General features: G+C 31.7%; 2 protein-coding genes and 1 long non-coding RNA gene across 3 annotated transcripts in view; 1 reads left to right on the top strand and 2 right to left on the bottom strand.

Annotated features, from left to right (window-relative positions):
- Window positions 1–10,589, bottom strand: part of LOC127899984 (UPF0481 protein At3g47200-like) — a 32,136-nt gene extending 21,547 nt beyond the window's left edge. The window contains exons 1-2 of the mRNA XM_052434192.1: window positions 10,514–10,589; window positions 4,655–4,758 (exon numbers count right to left, since the gene is read on the bottom strand). Of these exons, the coding sequence (XP_052290152.1) occupies window positions 4,655–4,750 (96 nt within the window). The 5' untranslated portion in view covers window positions 4,751–4,758; window positions 10,514–10,589. The remainder of the gene's footprint in view (window positions 1–4,654; window positions 4,759–10,513) is intronic.
- On the top strand, window positions 1,008–1,868 carry LOC127899988 (uncharacterized). Its single transcript, XR_008051862.1, has 2 exons — window positions 1,008–1,131; window positions 1,684–1,868. It is a non-coding gene; the product is annotated as an uncharacterized LOC127899988 (long non-coding RNA).
- A 3,823-nt stretch (window positions 10,590–14,412) lies between the features above and the next one.
- Window positions 14,413–16,428, bottom strand: LOC102608384 (UPF0481 protein At3g47200-like). Its single transcript, XM_006489741.4, has 2 exons — window positions 16,262–16,428; window positions 14,413–15,734 (listed from the first exon to the last, which is right to left on the bottom strand). The coding sequence occupies exon 2, from the start codon at window positions 15,731–15,733 to the stop codon at window positions 14,465–14,467; it is 1,269 nt and encodes a 422-aa protein (XP_006489804.3). The 5' UTR covers window position 15,734; window positions 16,262–16,428; the 3' UTR covers window positions 14,413–14,464.
- Between the last annotated feature and the right edge of the window lie 214 nt (window positions 16,429–16,642).

The raw sequence follows: 16,642 nt of genomic DNA, 5'->3' as shown, positions 1-16,642 counted from the left end.
CAATTTCTTTATGAATGAAAAAATCAGTGTGATGTGTGAATGACTTGCTTAATTGGCATTGGCACCTGACATGGAATCCTTCCACCACATGTGAGACACCATAGCTTTCACACATCTTACCTACCTTATCCTTAATCTCTTGTTTCTGAACAGATGTCTAGAAGTCTGAGAGAGACAGCTGGGTCTCGATTTAAAGTTTGAAAACGGATTAATGAAAATTCTAAGGTTGAATATTGAGAAATCTCAAAGTCCATGAGCGTGGTACTAGGGAAGCAGATGAATAATTAGAAGTATTGTCTTTGTTTTTTTTTTAATTTATTGTTGTTATTATTGATTGTTTCTCATTTGATTATTAGATTTTTTGTTATGTTATTATTAGTGTTAATTTTATTTCTTATAACTATTAATATTAGCACTCCTAATAATGGCCAACGGGCCGCGTTAGCTCTCAAATTGAGGTCTAATGGGGTCCATTGGCCAGCACAACATGGCCCTCTCACTTGATGGGTTGTGTTGTGCCGGCCCACACAAGTCCACACGTGCTGTGCTCAAGTGGTGTCGTGCGCCATACACTAAAAAAGTTCCACCAACATTTGTTTCCCAAGCCTGCATGTCTGGCGTGATTTTTCAAGTCCGCGTGTCTAGCATGTTTTTTTAGGCCCATCAACTAGGGGTGACAATATGGGTCAGGATTCGTTTATTTGATTCGATTCGATGCGAATTAAATGGGTTTGGGTTTGAAAAAATTGATTCATTTAATAAATTGGTGAATTCGATTCGATTCGCTAATTAAACGAATCGAATACAAGTTTAAAGATTTTGATTCGTTTATTCGTTTAGGATTCATTTAATAAACGGGTCATAAACAAATCGAATACAGATCAATTCTTTAATATTTGTTTATTATTCGTTTAATTAAATTACTTTTGTATCCCTAAATTTATTTGAAAACATTTTAAAATTTAGAGGTTAATATTGTAATTTTAAGCTAAAGCAAAGTCAAAGCAATTAAAGCAGCCGGCCCTAATCTTAATTCTTACATTTCACATCTCTTTACCTTCATCTCTTAGCAATTCAGGGTTGATTTCACAGTTTATCAACGTCACTCAACCAGCAGCAGTCACCACCAAAGTAAGCTCCACTTCTTTTTCGCTTTTTTATTATTTTTACATCCAAGTGCTAGCTTTTTCATTTCGAAAGATATGTTGTAAACTATGTATGCTTTTAGCTTTTTCCATCAAGACGAATTCAAAGAGTCCATTAGTGCCAGGCTGTTAGTTTTTTTTTATTTTTTGCTCGTATTCTTCAATTATGTCATTGTTAAAAGTTTTTAAAAATAAATATATATATGAGAAATGTTCCAGTCCGGAATTTTAAAGTGCGGGAAAGTTTTAAAACCGCATGGTTTTAAAGGTTTAAACTGTAAGCCTTTAAAGCCGTGCGGTTTTAAAGCTTTCCCGCACTTTAAAATCCCTGACCCGAAAACTACTATATATATATATATATATAATATTAGTGCAAGCTTTTTTATTTCTTGCTCATACTCTTCAATTATATCACTCTTAAAAAATTAAAATTAATTAATTAATTTTAATATATATATATATGATCTTTTATTCTTCAATTAATTTGAATTATTTCGTTTATATATGTTAATAACATTTTATTTACTTTTTGGTGTAGGATTTTTGTTTTCAAGGTGAAAAAGACAAATGAAGAGAATTAAAGAAATTACCTTACTTTATAATTTGAATTTGAATTATTGTTATTTGTATTATTAGGGATTTATAATTTGGTATTTGGATGACTGCATAATATGGTTTGAGTTATTTGTATTTTGTTCTGGAATGCTAAATTTGTGATTTTTTTATTTTTTATTTTACTTAATTTTTTTTATTAATTATATTTTTCTAAATGAATTGTAACGAATCCTGATTTGATTCGATTCGGTTCGATTCGTTTATCAATTCTCTTAAACGAATTTAACGAATCGAACTAAATATTCGTTTAATAAACGAATTGAATCCGAATCATGAAATTTCAATTTGTTTAATAAACGAATCGAATCCGAATCCATAGAATTTTAACCCAATTCGTTTACGATTCAATTCGAATTCGATTCGTTTATTCGTTTTGCCACCCCTACCATCAACCCATGCACTTATAATAATAATAAGAAGAAGATCTTAAAAGCCCAACACGGCTGCTAAAATTGATGATTTTTCTTTTTCTTCTCAAAAAGTAAATGGGATTAAATTGATGTTTTCACCTTTTTAGATAGTGGATTAAAGACGATCTGTAAGTAAGAGACAAGTTGAAATTTTATCCTTTCTTAAAATTTATTTAGCGGTAAAAATGTCGGTAATTTGGAGAGTTAAGTGCATAATAAAGTCAAAAAATAAATGAAAATATATTAAAATTTAAAGTTGAGGATCAGCCTAAATTTTAAAGAAACCCAAAAATCTAAGACTTAAAATTACACAGATATAGCATCGAGAACCTTATATGGCTTGGTCTTTTCTCAAGTATAAATTTAAACGGGAGCCTATGTAAAATTCCTAGCTAGAGCAAATCATGTAGACATCAAATTCAAAGTTGTTTTATGATTAATTAGTTAATGCTTCGTTGAACCTACTTTAAATGTCAATCAAGGGGTCTAGATTACGTCAGTGAATTATCATTTGGTGATTCACATCCTTGTCTTGCACTATTCTCGATTGTTCTTGCCCCAAACCTTCTAGAGGCTCTCGTATCAACCTCATTTGCAGCAAATTTTCAATTATGGCTTCCCCGTCAAAACCACTTCATCTGGGCATTCTGTCGAACACCTACGGACATACATGTATCAAACCCGTTATTTTAAATGTTACTAAAGTTGTGTATGATACAATAACATTGGCAACCCCAAATCTCAAATCGACATTTATAATTTTCTATCATTATTATTGAAACAGGGCCTGTCATTTATTTAAATAAGCAACAACTGTAAAAAGATGTTTGTGCCGCAATTTCTTGGTTTGTATTGAGTAGGACCCCAGAAGCATGAAAAATGCAGCCAAAACGGAAATAAATGCACTTGTTCTGAAAGCCTTCTAAAGCATTTTTAGCGAGCAAAGGAAAATATTTTATTTATTGCAAAAGCATAAACAAATTGAAATATTAAATAGGCAATTTAAGAATTCATTGACAGGTGGTCGATTTCCTATTGGCAACTCAATTGCGGTTTGTGAATTCAATTTACACTCCTTTGGAGTGAGAATTTTTTTACACAGATTTTGCATAACACAGCCAGTCCCTACAACCGTATTTCAATTGCGCTTCGAATTAATACATGTCTCCAATACCACAATCACTACACCTGCTTTCATACTCAATGACTTGGCGCTTGTTGATAATAAGAAAGAACTGCAAACAGAGCTTGCAGCAACGTTAGGCTAAGAAGGACAACAGCACCAACAAAGCATATGATTGCCAATCCAGTGCTGAAATAATTGTGCCTCAACCAGGCCCTCAAGTTTTCAAGACGCCGCCTCAACACGGCCATCCACTGATTACGAGGCCTCCTGCAATGCAAAGCCATTTTGTGAAAAACGTCACCGTAATAGAACTGCTCATCACCGAATACAAGACCATCACTAAGCTTGTGCATTAAGGTCGCAATAACTTCATCATCTCCGAAAGAACTATCAATTATTCCACGACGACGAAGTAATTCGGCATCCTTTGAAGAGTTGATGAGGCAGTGCAGGAATCGTACATAATCTATCCCATGCTTCGGATTTGTGTCCTGGGACCAAATCTCATATGCAATGAGATTCTGAAAAATAGTTTCTGTAGCGTCATCAATTTCCAAGTATGGGATCTCCATTACCCCATTTTTGAACTTAATATCGAACAAGGAATCTCTAAAGTTCTCACTCTCCCGGAACTGGACTCCAGCCTCTCGATACTCTGTGGCAGAACGAATGAAGCTCCAGTAACTATATTGTGTGCTATGTTTCCCATATGCTTCAATTCCTGCAGGTGATAGAAGCCAAATATCCTGTATCAAATGGGCTAGATGTTTGATTTCATTTATGGGATAATCATTAACTCGATCAATAGCATCTCTTGGAAAGCCGTTTCCGGGTAATATGCCATTGAAAAAACGCGGGATCATGACAAGAAAGCTTTCATTCCTTGGATCATTAGGCATCTCAGTCATGATAAACAACTTCCAAAGAACAAAAAATGGTAGTTGATTCTCAAGCAAAATCATATCTCGTGCTATGAGAAATAATATCCGACTCAGTTTAAAATTTGGGTCATCATCTTCTCTCAAGTGTCATGGGTCATCATATTCCCTCAAGTGTCGAGAAAACTTGCGAATAACCTGAACAATAAAGCAACCATCGAGAAGCATCATTTGCACAAACTCATCTCTGTTTAAACTTGTGGACCCTCCATAACACTTCCGAGCTCTTTCTTCCAATACCCTCATGGCCATGACATAGTCTGACAAAGGTATACGAGTACGCTCTAGAAGTTTTTTAAGATAGCGAGTTTTGTGCTCTTCAAAGGCCAATAATTGTTCTTTGCCGTGATGATAAGGACCGATCGCTAGCATTTCTGGTTCATAAGCCTTTTCATTTAACTTTCGCAGTACATGAGGCACCTTGAAAATGTTGAACTGATCAGATGGCGTAGCAGTTAGACGACGAAGCTTTTCCCCAACAAGATCAAGCACTATGTCAGCTGGTTCACTTGCCATGTCTTGGTCTGCATTTAAGTCACAATCTCAAGCACTATAAAATTTCATCAATGTTGAAATCTGCATTTCCATAAATTATTGACATCCACAGAAAACACAAGTACTTAAATTTTCATAAAAGTTACCATGAATGTCAAGAATTATGTCTGAATTTCAAAAATTCAGATGTGTGATAGCTAACAACTAGTGATTGATAATAGTTTCAACATCTAAGAATTATAGTTACCGCACTACTTGTACAAGAAGAGGAAGTGAAACAAAATCAACAAAAATAACCAACTAATTGAATGACCGTAAACAACTTAAAAAATTGTTTCAATTTCAATTCTTGTTTCCTTAGTAATACCAAAATTCAATTAATGTTTCACCGCTATAAAATACATTATTTTAAACAATTTTGTGATAACTTATTTGTTTGAAGGCTGCCGTTCCTATTGCTTGATGAGATCGCAATCTTTCCAGTGCAATGATTCTTGCTTGACAAGATCCCAATCTTACCATTGCAAGGAATTCGATCCTCTGCTTTCTTTTGATAAAAGAAAGCAAAATGTTTACTAATAATACAAAGGAGACTGCATGTGGGTCCAGTCCCACAACTTTGGTCGAAATGTTTCTCATTCATTTTTTTTTTTCTTTTAACACAAATAATGCAATAAATTTTGGGTAATGATATTCACATAGACAAGTTTGACAGAAATACTTTAAAACCAGTACTAATTTACTCATAAATTTTACAGTGACGAATATTTATTACTGAACTGAGTTTGTTCTGAGCATTGAATTAATAATTCTTAGATAAGAGAAATAAAAAATAAAAAATAAAAAATAAAAATAATTATAATAATTACTTCAGTATTTAATAAAATTCATCTCAAAATTTAAAATAATTGTTGTTTGATTGGATGTATATGTTAAGTTATTGGTGCAACTCTTTAAGTAAAATGTAATATAACTTATCCACACCTTCTTAAGAGCTGATAAATTTATGTTGACTGTTTATTGTGTTTGTAATTAGAGTAAACTAGCAGGAGCTAACTGTTTGAATATCGATGCTTTTTCCTTTTGTTTGTTGAAGAATGCCATTGTAATTTAATTATGCATTGTATTTTTTGTACATATCAAAATATTCATAAAAAAAAATTATATCTCAAAATTTAAAATAATTGTTGTTTGATTGGATGTATATGTTAAGTTATTGGTGCAACTCTTAAGTAAAATGTAATATAACTTATCCACACCTTCTTAAGAGCTGATAAAATTACGTTGACTGTTTATTGTGTTTGTAATTAGAGTAAACTAGCAGGAGCTAACTGTCTGAATATCGATGCTTTTTTCTATTGTTTGTTGCAGAATGGCATTCTGCAAAATATTCGTAAAAAAAATTATAACCATAATGTCTATAAAACAGGCTAAAATAAGATTTTCAATTTTTTTGGTTACCATATTATTTTTGAATACTCATATTAATCTATAGATGTTTATTTAAAATTTATTGAGATGAACATTCTATTATAGTACAACTCAAATTTTATATCTTGTACTAAGATATATCAATCCACTAATATTTAAAAGTTATATTTATTCTATCAATATTTATGAAAAAAATTAATTATTTGTCTCTATCAAAATAAGAGGGAAATAAAAGTCCCAACTTTAAGTTGGGACTTGAACCCTCGCCCTCAAGTTGTTGCATTTTAAACTAATCATGTTATTTGATTTTATGGATTATTTTTAAAAAATAAAAAAAAATCCTATTTCAATTTATTTTTTGTACAATATTCAGCCAAATGCTTCATTTTGATTATAATATAACTAACTTTTAATATTTTGTTTGGAGATAAAGAGCTTCACGTAATAATATATTTTGGTTGATTTAGATTTAAGATAAAACATTTTTTTTCCATTTTCAGCATACGTATGGGATTGCATTAGTCTCTCGAGAGATCAATTCTTAATAATAAAGTAATATCATCATCAACAATCCGTCTTGGGATTTTCATTAATCCGTTTTCAAACTTTAGATTGAACAAAAATTTTACCGTCAGATTTCTAGAGATATTTGCAACAAAAAAAGTGAAAAACTTTTTGTAGGACAGTGTAATAATAGTGGATCCATCTACTTTGCAACAATTGTACGGTACCCAAAATTTTGTCCTTTCTTTATTCAGCCAGTAGATCTAATGGTTAAAGTATTCAACGGTTGAAATGTGTTCAATTGGTTATTAACACTTAAGTGCTCACTGTTTATTATAAAATCATAAAAGTTGAAAGTTTTCAATATTCACTCATATAACTCTTGTATTTTTAAAATTTAATTCATTTGACCATAAAAATGATTGACAGTGTAAAGATAATGTCATATCACATAAATTTTTTTGAACACGTGAAAAATTGATAAATATAAATAATATATTTTTATATAATATATATTTAATATATAATAAATAAATTGAATATATATTAAGATTGCATAATACAGCACAGTATGTCAAACGCATCCTGAATTAATAGACCTGTAATTGAATTATTGAAGGAAATTTGTTTTAATTTCATCAAGGGATTGCGTCAGCATCACTGCTGAAACGGAGGTAGCATTCCCGTGTAATCATTAGCATTTTACAATTCATGCTGTAAAAGGTAGAAGAAGAGAAAGTTGATGTCAAAGTGTTTAGAGATATTTTATCATTTATTTTTTTATATTTTTTATTTGATTTTTAAAAAAAAAGTTGCTGAGTGGGTAAAATTAAATTAATTTTTTTAACCTTTATCTACCTAAGCTGCTAATTAAATAGAATTATTTAAAAATCCACAATCAGGCATTTCTCTCAAAAGATTGTTTAAATATTGAATCCACAACAATACTAATCATCAACTTCCATACACACGTTCTCGTCGTACAATTTTAATTATACGAAAATGGAATATCATATCACACATCACACATAATTTATATTGATATATGTTAGAAAATAGGATAATTCAAAAGGCAAAAGGCAATTCAACAACAATGTTAGATAATAGCATCACTATTACTGATCAGTAGAATGTATAAAAGCAATGTGTAACAACAAAAGTATACAAGAATTGATAGTAAAACTTATTTGTTAAAGATCGTCTTTACTCGCTTTCTTAATCTTAAGTATGTATCTTCTCTGCATGCTGCAATGCTAGCTAGCTTCTTAATGATTTTCTTATGGGATGAAAACTTCGGAAACCAATGGCCCTTACTTTTACGACTGTATAAATTGTCTTGTGACTGGTATGTGGTAATTGAATTATTGATTTTTTTTATATATAACTGAAGTTGACAGGGTCAAGCGAGGTTTATTGAAAAATAAAAGAGAAAAGAATTAGTTAAAACCTAAATTAAAGAAATTAAATCCCATTTTACCTAGGGCACTAAATAGGTTTTCCTTCTTAAAAGTCTTTTGTCTGACAATTATATTAATTTTTGTTTAACAAAATCGATGATGTCCTGAAAATGTAAACACAAAAATCACTTAAACAAACTACTTAAAAACCACTTAAATAAACTGTTCAAAGATAAATAATAAAAAATAAAAGCACATGACTGAATAGATATATCTGACACGTATAGGATCAGTAAATAATAAACAAAAATTACAAAATTCAGTTGTAAATTTACCCAAATTTCAAATCAAAGATGAAGTATCACTATTAATCACAAGAATGAGGGCAATTTTTTTAAGTATGAACTATGAGCTAGTTGTTGAATTTACTTGTTGAAGTTTGCCTGCCCTCCCTCGCTCACTTAATCTTATCTCCTTTGAAAGGATAGCTTCTAATTTCTTTATGAAATGAATATTTAAGCAACCAATGGCCGATACTTATATAGTTATACGACCAGTAGCGTAGCTGGCTGTACGTTTCACGTTGTAATTAATTGATCACTTATTAGCTGTACGCACGGCACCAACATAATTAAAGAAATTTCTTTGCTTTGCTGTAGCTCGTCACGTGACTGTTTGAAGTAGTAAAGTGAAACTTTGGTTTTTTTTTAAAAAAGGGGGCTGGCTAAGTTACAGATTCTGTAACTTACAGATCCTACTGTAGCCAACTCCTATTGTCTGCATTTGCACCGTTTTCTCTCTCCTCTGAACACGTGTGCTGCTTCCTATTGGGTGTGTACGTTACAGAATCTGTAACGTAGATTGGTCCATTTTAAAAGATAAGGAGCTGATAAGGTGTTGACAAAATAGTCAACAATATTTGTAATTATGTGAATAAATTGGAAGTTAACGCTTACGAGTCAATTTACCATCATTATTTCTGTCAACACGTTTGTCTGAATATCAACACCTTTTTTTTTTCCCTCCTATTGTTTGATTGTTTGTCATGTGCATGGCTCACATTTTAATTCAATTATGGGTTGTTATATTTGTACATCTCAAAATATTTGTTTCCAATTTTTTTTCCTTTTTGACATATTTTGTTAGTACTAATAACAGTCTATAGAGGTTTTCGATTTAAAAGCCGTTGAGACTAACTTAAATTAAATCAATTATAGTTCAACAGATTTATGATCTTATACTAAAATATATCCTCCTCTCTAATATCCACACTTGTGAGTAGTTTCAAAAAAATATATCCACATTTGTGGGTGAAATTATCTACCTCTATTCAAATAAGAGAGGAATAAGAGTCACATCATATAATTGATATCACTCAAACCTATGCCCTCAACTTGTTGCATTTAAACTAAATTTTTATCTGTATTTTTTATTAATAAGTGAAAGTTTATCTATAGCTTAAATAATAGTTTTAATTAAGACAAATATTTTCTTTAATTTATTGTTGATTATTATCTGATCACATTTATTCAAATTTAAGCCTACAATGCCCCTGCCAAGGCCCAACACTCCAAATTTGGATTGACTTTCAGAGGGCCTAGGCCTATTTCTCTTAAATATGAACTGAGGTTTGGGCTTGAAAAAACTATATTTGATGACTAGTTATGATATAATAAAGTAGAGGAACTAAGATCGAAAAGCTTAAAATGTCTTGGGCCCGTAATGTAAATTTCTCCTGATATTAATGTTCAGTAGAGTAAGAGCAATATATATGTTTATCCAGTCACTTCAAATCAGATCTAGATGAACTGAGGAAACATCACCACTACCGATCACTCGAATAAGAGCAATAAAACAAAGTATAGATGAACTGGTAGTAAAACAAACTTGTTAAGAAGCGCCCTTATTTCACTCTCTGAATCTTACATATATATCTTCATTGCAAACTCTGGAAACCAATGGCCCATACTAGTCTCGTGAGTGGTACTTAGTAATTGAATTATTCTATTTATTGTTTTAACGGAAGTTCGAAGTTGGCCTCGTCAAGCGAGATTTATTGAAAAATAAAGGGCAAAGAACTGGTTAAAACTTGAATTAAAGAAATTAAATCCCTTTTTACCTAAGACTCTAAGTAGGCTTTTCTGCCTACAAACCTATTATTTGACAATCATACCAAATTACCAACTTTTGTTTAATAGAATCAATGATGCCGAAGAAATGTAGACACAAAAATCACTTAAACAAATTGTTTGAAAAGTCAAATAATAAAAAATGAAAGCACATAACTGAATACATATATCTAAGGTACATGGGATCAGTAAATAATAAATAAATATTGCAAAATTCAGATGTAAATTCACCCAAATTTCAAATCAAAGATGAAGCATCACTATCGATCACTAGAATGAGAGCAATTTGTAAGAATGAACTATGAGCTAGTTGTAAAACTTACTTGTTGAAGGCGGCCGGCCTTTACTCGCTCACGGCTCACTTAATCTCATCTTCTTTGCAATGCTAGCTTTTTAATTTCCTCACGAAATGAAAATTTCAGCAACCAATGGCCAATACTTATATGACCAGTAGCGTAGCTGCATGTAGCCATGTACGTTTCACGTTGTAATCAATTGATTTATTAGCTGTACGTACGGCACCTACATGATTAAAGAAATTTATTGACTTTGCTGTAGCTCGTCACGTGACTGTCTGGAGTACTAAAGCGAAACTTTATTATTTTTAAAGTTTGGAAACATTACGAGCTGATAAAATGCTGACAAAATAGTCACAAGTTGGTGTCGGTTTACTGTATTTGTAATTATGTGAATAAACTGAAGTAAACCGGTACGAGTCAATTTATTATTATTTCTATCAACACGTTTGTCTGAATATGAGTACTTTTTTTTCTCTATTTTTGTCATGTGCGTGGCTCACATTTTAATTCAATTAACGGTTGTTATATTTGTACATCTCAAAATATTTGTTTCAAATTTTTTTTCTTTTTGGCATATTTTGTTTAGTACTAATAGTAGTCTATAGATGTTTCCAATTTAAAAGCTGTTGGGCTAACTTTGGTTAAATCTATTATAGTCCAACTTAGATTTATGATCTCATGTTAAAATATATCTTCCTCTCTAATATTTATATTTGTGGGTGAAATTATCTACCCCTATCCAATTAAGAGAGGAATAAAAGTCTCAACTTAAAATTGCTATCACTTGAATATATACGCTCAACTTGTTGCATTTAAACTAACGTATTTAATTTCTATTCTCCTTGATTTTATTGGATTAATAAGTGAAAGTTCATCTATAGCTTAAATAATGGTTTTAATTAATTTTTAATATTGGTTTTGCTGTTTATGTACGATGACAAAGAGACAGAGAAAGCCTCCATTTATATATATTTGAATTTTATTTGTTTGACAGTTAGTTCAATCCAAATGCTTCATTTTGATTAATAATATATTAACTTCCAATATTTTGTTTGGTTAAAACGAGCCTACACATAAAAATAAATTTGGTTGATTTACGTATTTTGGAGTTTTGTCCTCGCAAGAGAACTGCTCGTGGACTTTGAGATTTCTCAAGAAAGACTCGATTATTGATTTAATCGGATCATCAATATTCAATCTTGGGATTTCATTAGTCCGTCATCGAACATAGGTGTCTCCCTCAGACTTCTAGGGATCGAGGAAAGGGTATGTAAAATGTTTGGTAGCTATTCAATCTTGGGATTTTCATTAGTCCGTCATCGAACATAGGTGTCTCCCTCAGACTTCTCGGGATCGAGGAAAGGGTATGTAAAATGTTTGGTAGCTATATATGTTGTACAAGGGTCTAAGTAGCATTTGTGGCGGAAGGAGTTAGAGTACCACTACCAAAAAAAAATTTAATTTAATTTTTTTAAATATTTATTTATTTATGTAATAAGTAGAAGAATGAAAAGAATGAAAAAAAAAGGTCATATCTCATAAGACTATTTAAATAAAAATAAGTATATATTATTTTAATTAATTATTTTCTACAAAAGTAATAGTAATTACAACGCTTTTCTCTCCTCATAAATTATAAGATAAAAATAATATACTGCTAAATTAAAGGTTTCAAAAAATTTTCTAAATAAAATTCTTCAAATGAGATAATGTTTCTGTCTCTTCAACATTAAAGAGGGAAAATAATTATTTCCTTTGAAAAATCTCATTTGGAGAGTTTTTTTAAATTTTTTTAATTGATGTGGCATTTCAAATAAGTAATTAAATTTTATTTAAAGAGTTTTAGAATAATGCCCTTAGATCAAACTTGAAGTTAAAATCGATAGGCAATATCGGTCTTTACTCTTCTGATGTAAAACATGAAAATGCTGAGAACACTCGAGCTGTATGCCACTTAAGATTCACAAGAAAATGATCGTGATCCATGCATTATTTCAACTGATTTCTAATTTTCTAAATTTATGCCTTTGATGTAATTTTAATTTTTTTTAGGGATTAGGACTTTTATTCCCTCTTGTTTAGATGTTATTTTCTAATTTTTAATTATTTTCTAATTCTTTGAGTTTTTTCTAACTTCATTGAATTTAAAAAAAAAATGTAGTGTAGCCGAGTTGACTCGTTCATATACCAAAACTACAACTAAACCGTTATAATATTCATTAATAGATGGGGACTCATTTCCGTGCTTTACTTTCTGCTTCTCTAGCCGATCAATTAAAGAAAGCAAAATAGGGTATATAATTCAATACCGAAAAAGGAATTTAACATCTATAATATAAAAAAGTTGATGAGAGAAACAAATATGAAAGTTACAATAATGACCTAATTTATATTAGTGATATAGAGGAGATGATACTTGAACATGGCTTCACAATGTATGAAACTCTATTAGACCATTTACCTATATTCACAACTCACCAATATTATAAGCAAATACCCACCAAAATGTGCATGAACAAATTGAGAGAACTAGAACATTATATTCATCACCTTCATTCATTTTACTGCAAAGATTTAATGAGTTGGAGAATCATTTTGATGGAATAATTCCATGCTCTGCCTTCTTATTTGAGTAGTCCAAAGTCCAAGGTGCTTGACCGAAGGTGAATTGGGTCTCAAGACAACTACATCACAAACGAGTTTAGCTAATTACAGTTATAACCCTTTCAAGTCCGCAGCAAACCCTGTTCATGTAAAATTACAGTTATAGCTCTTATATTTAATTACACCCTGGTATGATTATAAGTGCATTTGGAATTGAGGTGTTGTATCTTTTAAACTACAGTTGCTATAAAAAAATTATAAATATAAAACAAAAGTTAATAATATGTAGTAAATATAAATTTTAAAAAATAATTTTGACAAAATTATTACATATATAATAGATTTTTCATTATACAAGTGAAAAATCATATCAATATAACTTTCAAGTTACAATAACTAGTGTTTACCAAACACTTTACTGTTGTAACTTTTAAGCTACAGCTATTCAACCTCAATCCCAAACGCACCATATATCATCGATCGCTTCCAATATTCGTTTTTCCAGTAAAGCTCCAGTATTTATTGATTTAAAATCAAACATAGTTGTTTTTTTTTTTTTTGGATGCCTTGTTATGTTAAAAAGCATCGGGTCCCAAATGTCAGATTTAAAACTAATAACAAACGAGAAGAAAGAAATATAGATATAGTTAAATAAATATTACAAAATAAAAGGGACTGAGATTTATAGATAAATAAGTATTAAAAAAAATTAAGAAAACCTATTCCCATCCCTTTTGGAGACTAGCTAGTAGATTAATAATCCATATGTGATAACTATTCGTATTAGTTATGTAAATATTTTGTATTAAGAGTCTCATTTCATTGTTCAACATGGGAAAATAATAATAATAAGAGGTCACATTTGGCAAAAAAAAAAAATGAATGCTTAGAAATTAGAAGTAATCCTTGTATATTTTAACGAGTGCATCCAATAGTGCGGTTTTACATGAATTTTAGATGGGTGCCAGTTGTCCTACTCAATATAAAATCCAACCTTTAGATGTTCAAAATGAAGAATGATAGTGCAATAACTTGCGTTATCTGAGAAGTAACATCGAAATCAATATGCTCCCCTGTTGTTGTTGGAACTCTTCCAAAGCCCTGATTTTCCTCATTACCTTCCCCACAATTGATGATTGATGCATGCTCTCTAACAAAGTGGGGATCGTTGATGAGCGAACCGAATGCTCTGCCTACGCACTTGAGTCGCTAAAGGGACTTTGACAGGCAGCCGCAGTAATATGTTCAAAGCAAACTTTTCTTGAAATTAATTGAACTCCAAGCTATTAATAAAACTTAATACAAGAACTACCCTGAGCTGATGTTGCATGTAGGCCAATCGTTTTGTCTAATCATTAAACTTTTCAAATTTCAACAAAAATATATTAAATAAAATGGAAAAGGATGTTTATAAAGCATAAATGTAATTAAACATTTACATCCATTGCAGTTATGCCTGAGGTTGGCAATCCATCTGTTCCAATGCCTGTCACAGTAGTCATTCACATTGTGGAATATGTCTCCGTAAAAGTTGAAAAGGGGCAGCGAGACAGAATCTCCAAGCCTATTGAACATGTTGGCAACCACTTCATCGTCACCTAAACAATTATGGAGAATTTTGTTCTTACAAAGCAATTCCACATCCATTGCAGTGTTGATGAGACAGTCCATGAATTTCAAATAATTGATGAAAGGAGCATACGCATCAAATGGGAAAAACTGCTCATAAACAGAGATGTTTCGGAAAAATGATTCGGTGTCATCATCAATTGTCAATGCAGGGATTTTCATTATTCCAGCATCCTTGTCAAAATCAATTGAAAACAAGCTATCTCCCTCAATCTTCTCGAACTTGACTCCAGCCTCTTCGAGATTTGTAGCACTTATTATGAAATTCCAATTTTCCTCATAAGGCGGAGGTGCAAAACGAGGAACCCTCTCCCAGTAATAATCGTACATGAAGCCCAGTAAATGTGTGATTTTGGGATCGACCTCTAAAAATGGTCCAATTTTTGAGACTTTCAAAAGTTGGACAGGAAGTACTTTACTGAAGAAACCCAAAATCAAGTCCTGGAAATTTGTTTCTTCATCCTCATGCATCTTAGTAATGGCGTAAAATTCCTGGAGAACAAACAAAGGAAGCTGATTGTCGGCTACCAACAAATCACGACCCAGTTTCTTGCGGATCCAACTTGTCCTGAAAACATTGTTATCATCGTCCCATAGATCTAGCTTGAACCTGCGAAATAGCTCAACAATAAAGCAAGCATCAAGAACCAACATTTCCACAAATTCACTTCCGGAGATTTCTATAGGCTCTGCATAACAACAACGAGCTCTTGCTTCTAATTTGCCCATGCGATGGCAAAAACATGAAAATAAGTATCCAGGATCTTTCGATCTTCGGAGAAGGTTTTTCAGATAGAGGACTTTGTGCCTTTCCATCTCTGCTAAGTGAGTTTTCTCGCGAGCAAGGTGGTGGTTTAAAGGACCGATTGCTATTATTTGTGGTTCGTAGGCTTTTACATTCTCAGTACGCAGATGCTCCGGTACTTTTCTTATTTTAAAACCAGCTGAGGATTCTTCTGATACTCCATCAAGTCGCGCCCTCAAATTGGGTAGCGCAGTCCAATGACTCATGCTGAAATTAACAAGGCTAAAATCATAAAAAAAAAAAAGGAAAGTCGTGTGTTTTGAAAAATTAAACCAGATTTTGTTCTAATGAACTAAAAATTAAGTTACTATTAGCTAGGGGAAAAAAAAAGAAAAAGAAGAAAACTACATATTGAACTCAAATAAATCATCCTAAAATATTCGACCTTAATTTTGTTTTTAATACTATTTACACGTGACAACAGCATAAAATGAGAAGCTCTGACTATGCTCCATATTAGCTGGAAAGGCAATGAGATGGCCAAGGATACTAAAAAATCACTTGAACTTAAAAGTCGTGTAATCAACAAAAGGGGCGCAAAGCTGAATCTATATCTTTTTTATTTTAGTTTATTTTTTAAGGAACATGGCATCCATAGGATCAATAAAGATATAATTAAAATTTACGAGAATTCAGATATAAGTTTACCCAAATTTCAAATCAGAGACGAAGTATATCACTATTGACTGCTAGAATAAGGGCAATGATGAACAAAAAGAAGTAGTGAAACTTACTTGTTAAAGATGAAGTATTACTCGCCGACTGATCAACCGAATATATCTTCTTTGCAGCGCTAATCAGTCAATGTCTCTTTTTCTTGAATCTATCTTCTTTGCAGTGCTAATTATTTGATTTAGGCCAAGTGAAGTCACCATCATATGCAAGTTCGCGATAGACTTTAAAATGACCCAGTCTTCGTTTAATGATTTAGGTTCGGTGAATAAGTCACCATCATATGTCTCGTTACAGCTGTGTGAATGAATCATTGATGGTTCTTTATAGGAGTGGGCATTTGGTTCGGTTCAGTCCGAACCGAACCGAACCAAACCATATTATGACAATTTGGTTCGGAGTAAAAAATCAAATGATCCAGAAATTCTGAATTATTTGGTTTT

The sequence above is a fragment of the Citrus sinensis genome, chromosome 9, assembly GCF_022201045.2.
Source record: "Citrus sinensis cultivar Valencia sweet orange chromosome 9, DVS_A1.0, whole genome shotgun sequence".
In the NCBI taxonomy this organism is placed as follows: Eukaryota; Viridiplantae; Streptophyta; class Magnoliopsida; order Sapindales; family Rutaceae; genus Citrus; species Citrus sinensis.
The sequence above is the reverse complement of the archived record's forward strand: the minus strand, read 5'-3'. Positions and strand labels throughout refer to the sequence as shown.

Coding starts and splice junctions, on each gene's coding strand:
- LOC102608384 (XM_006489741.4), bottom strand. CDS start 15,733: ATGAGTCATTGGACTGCGCTACCCAATTTGAGGGCGCGACTTGATGGA.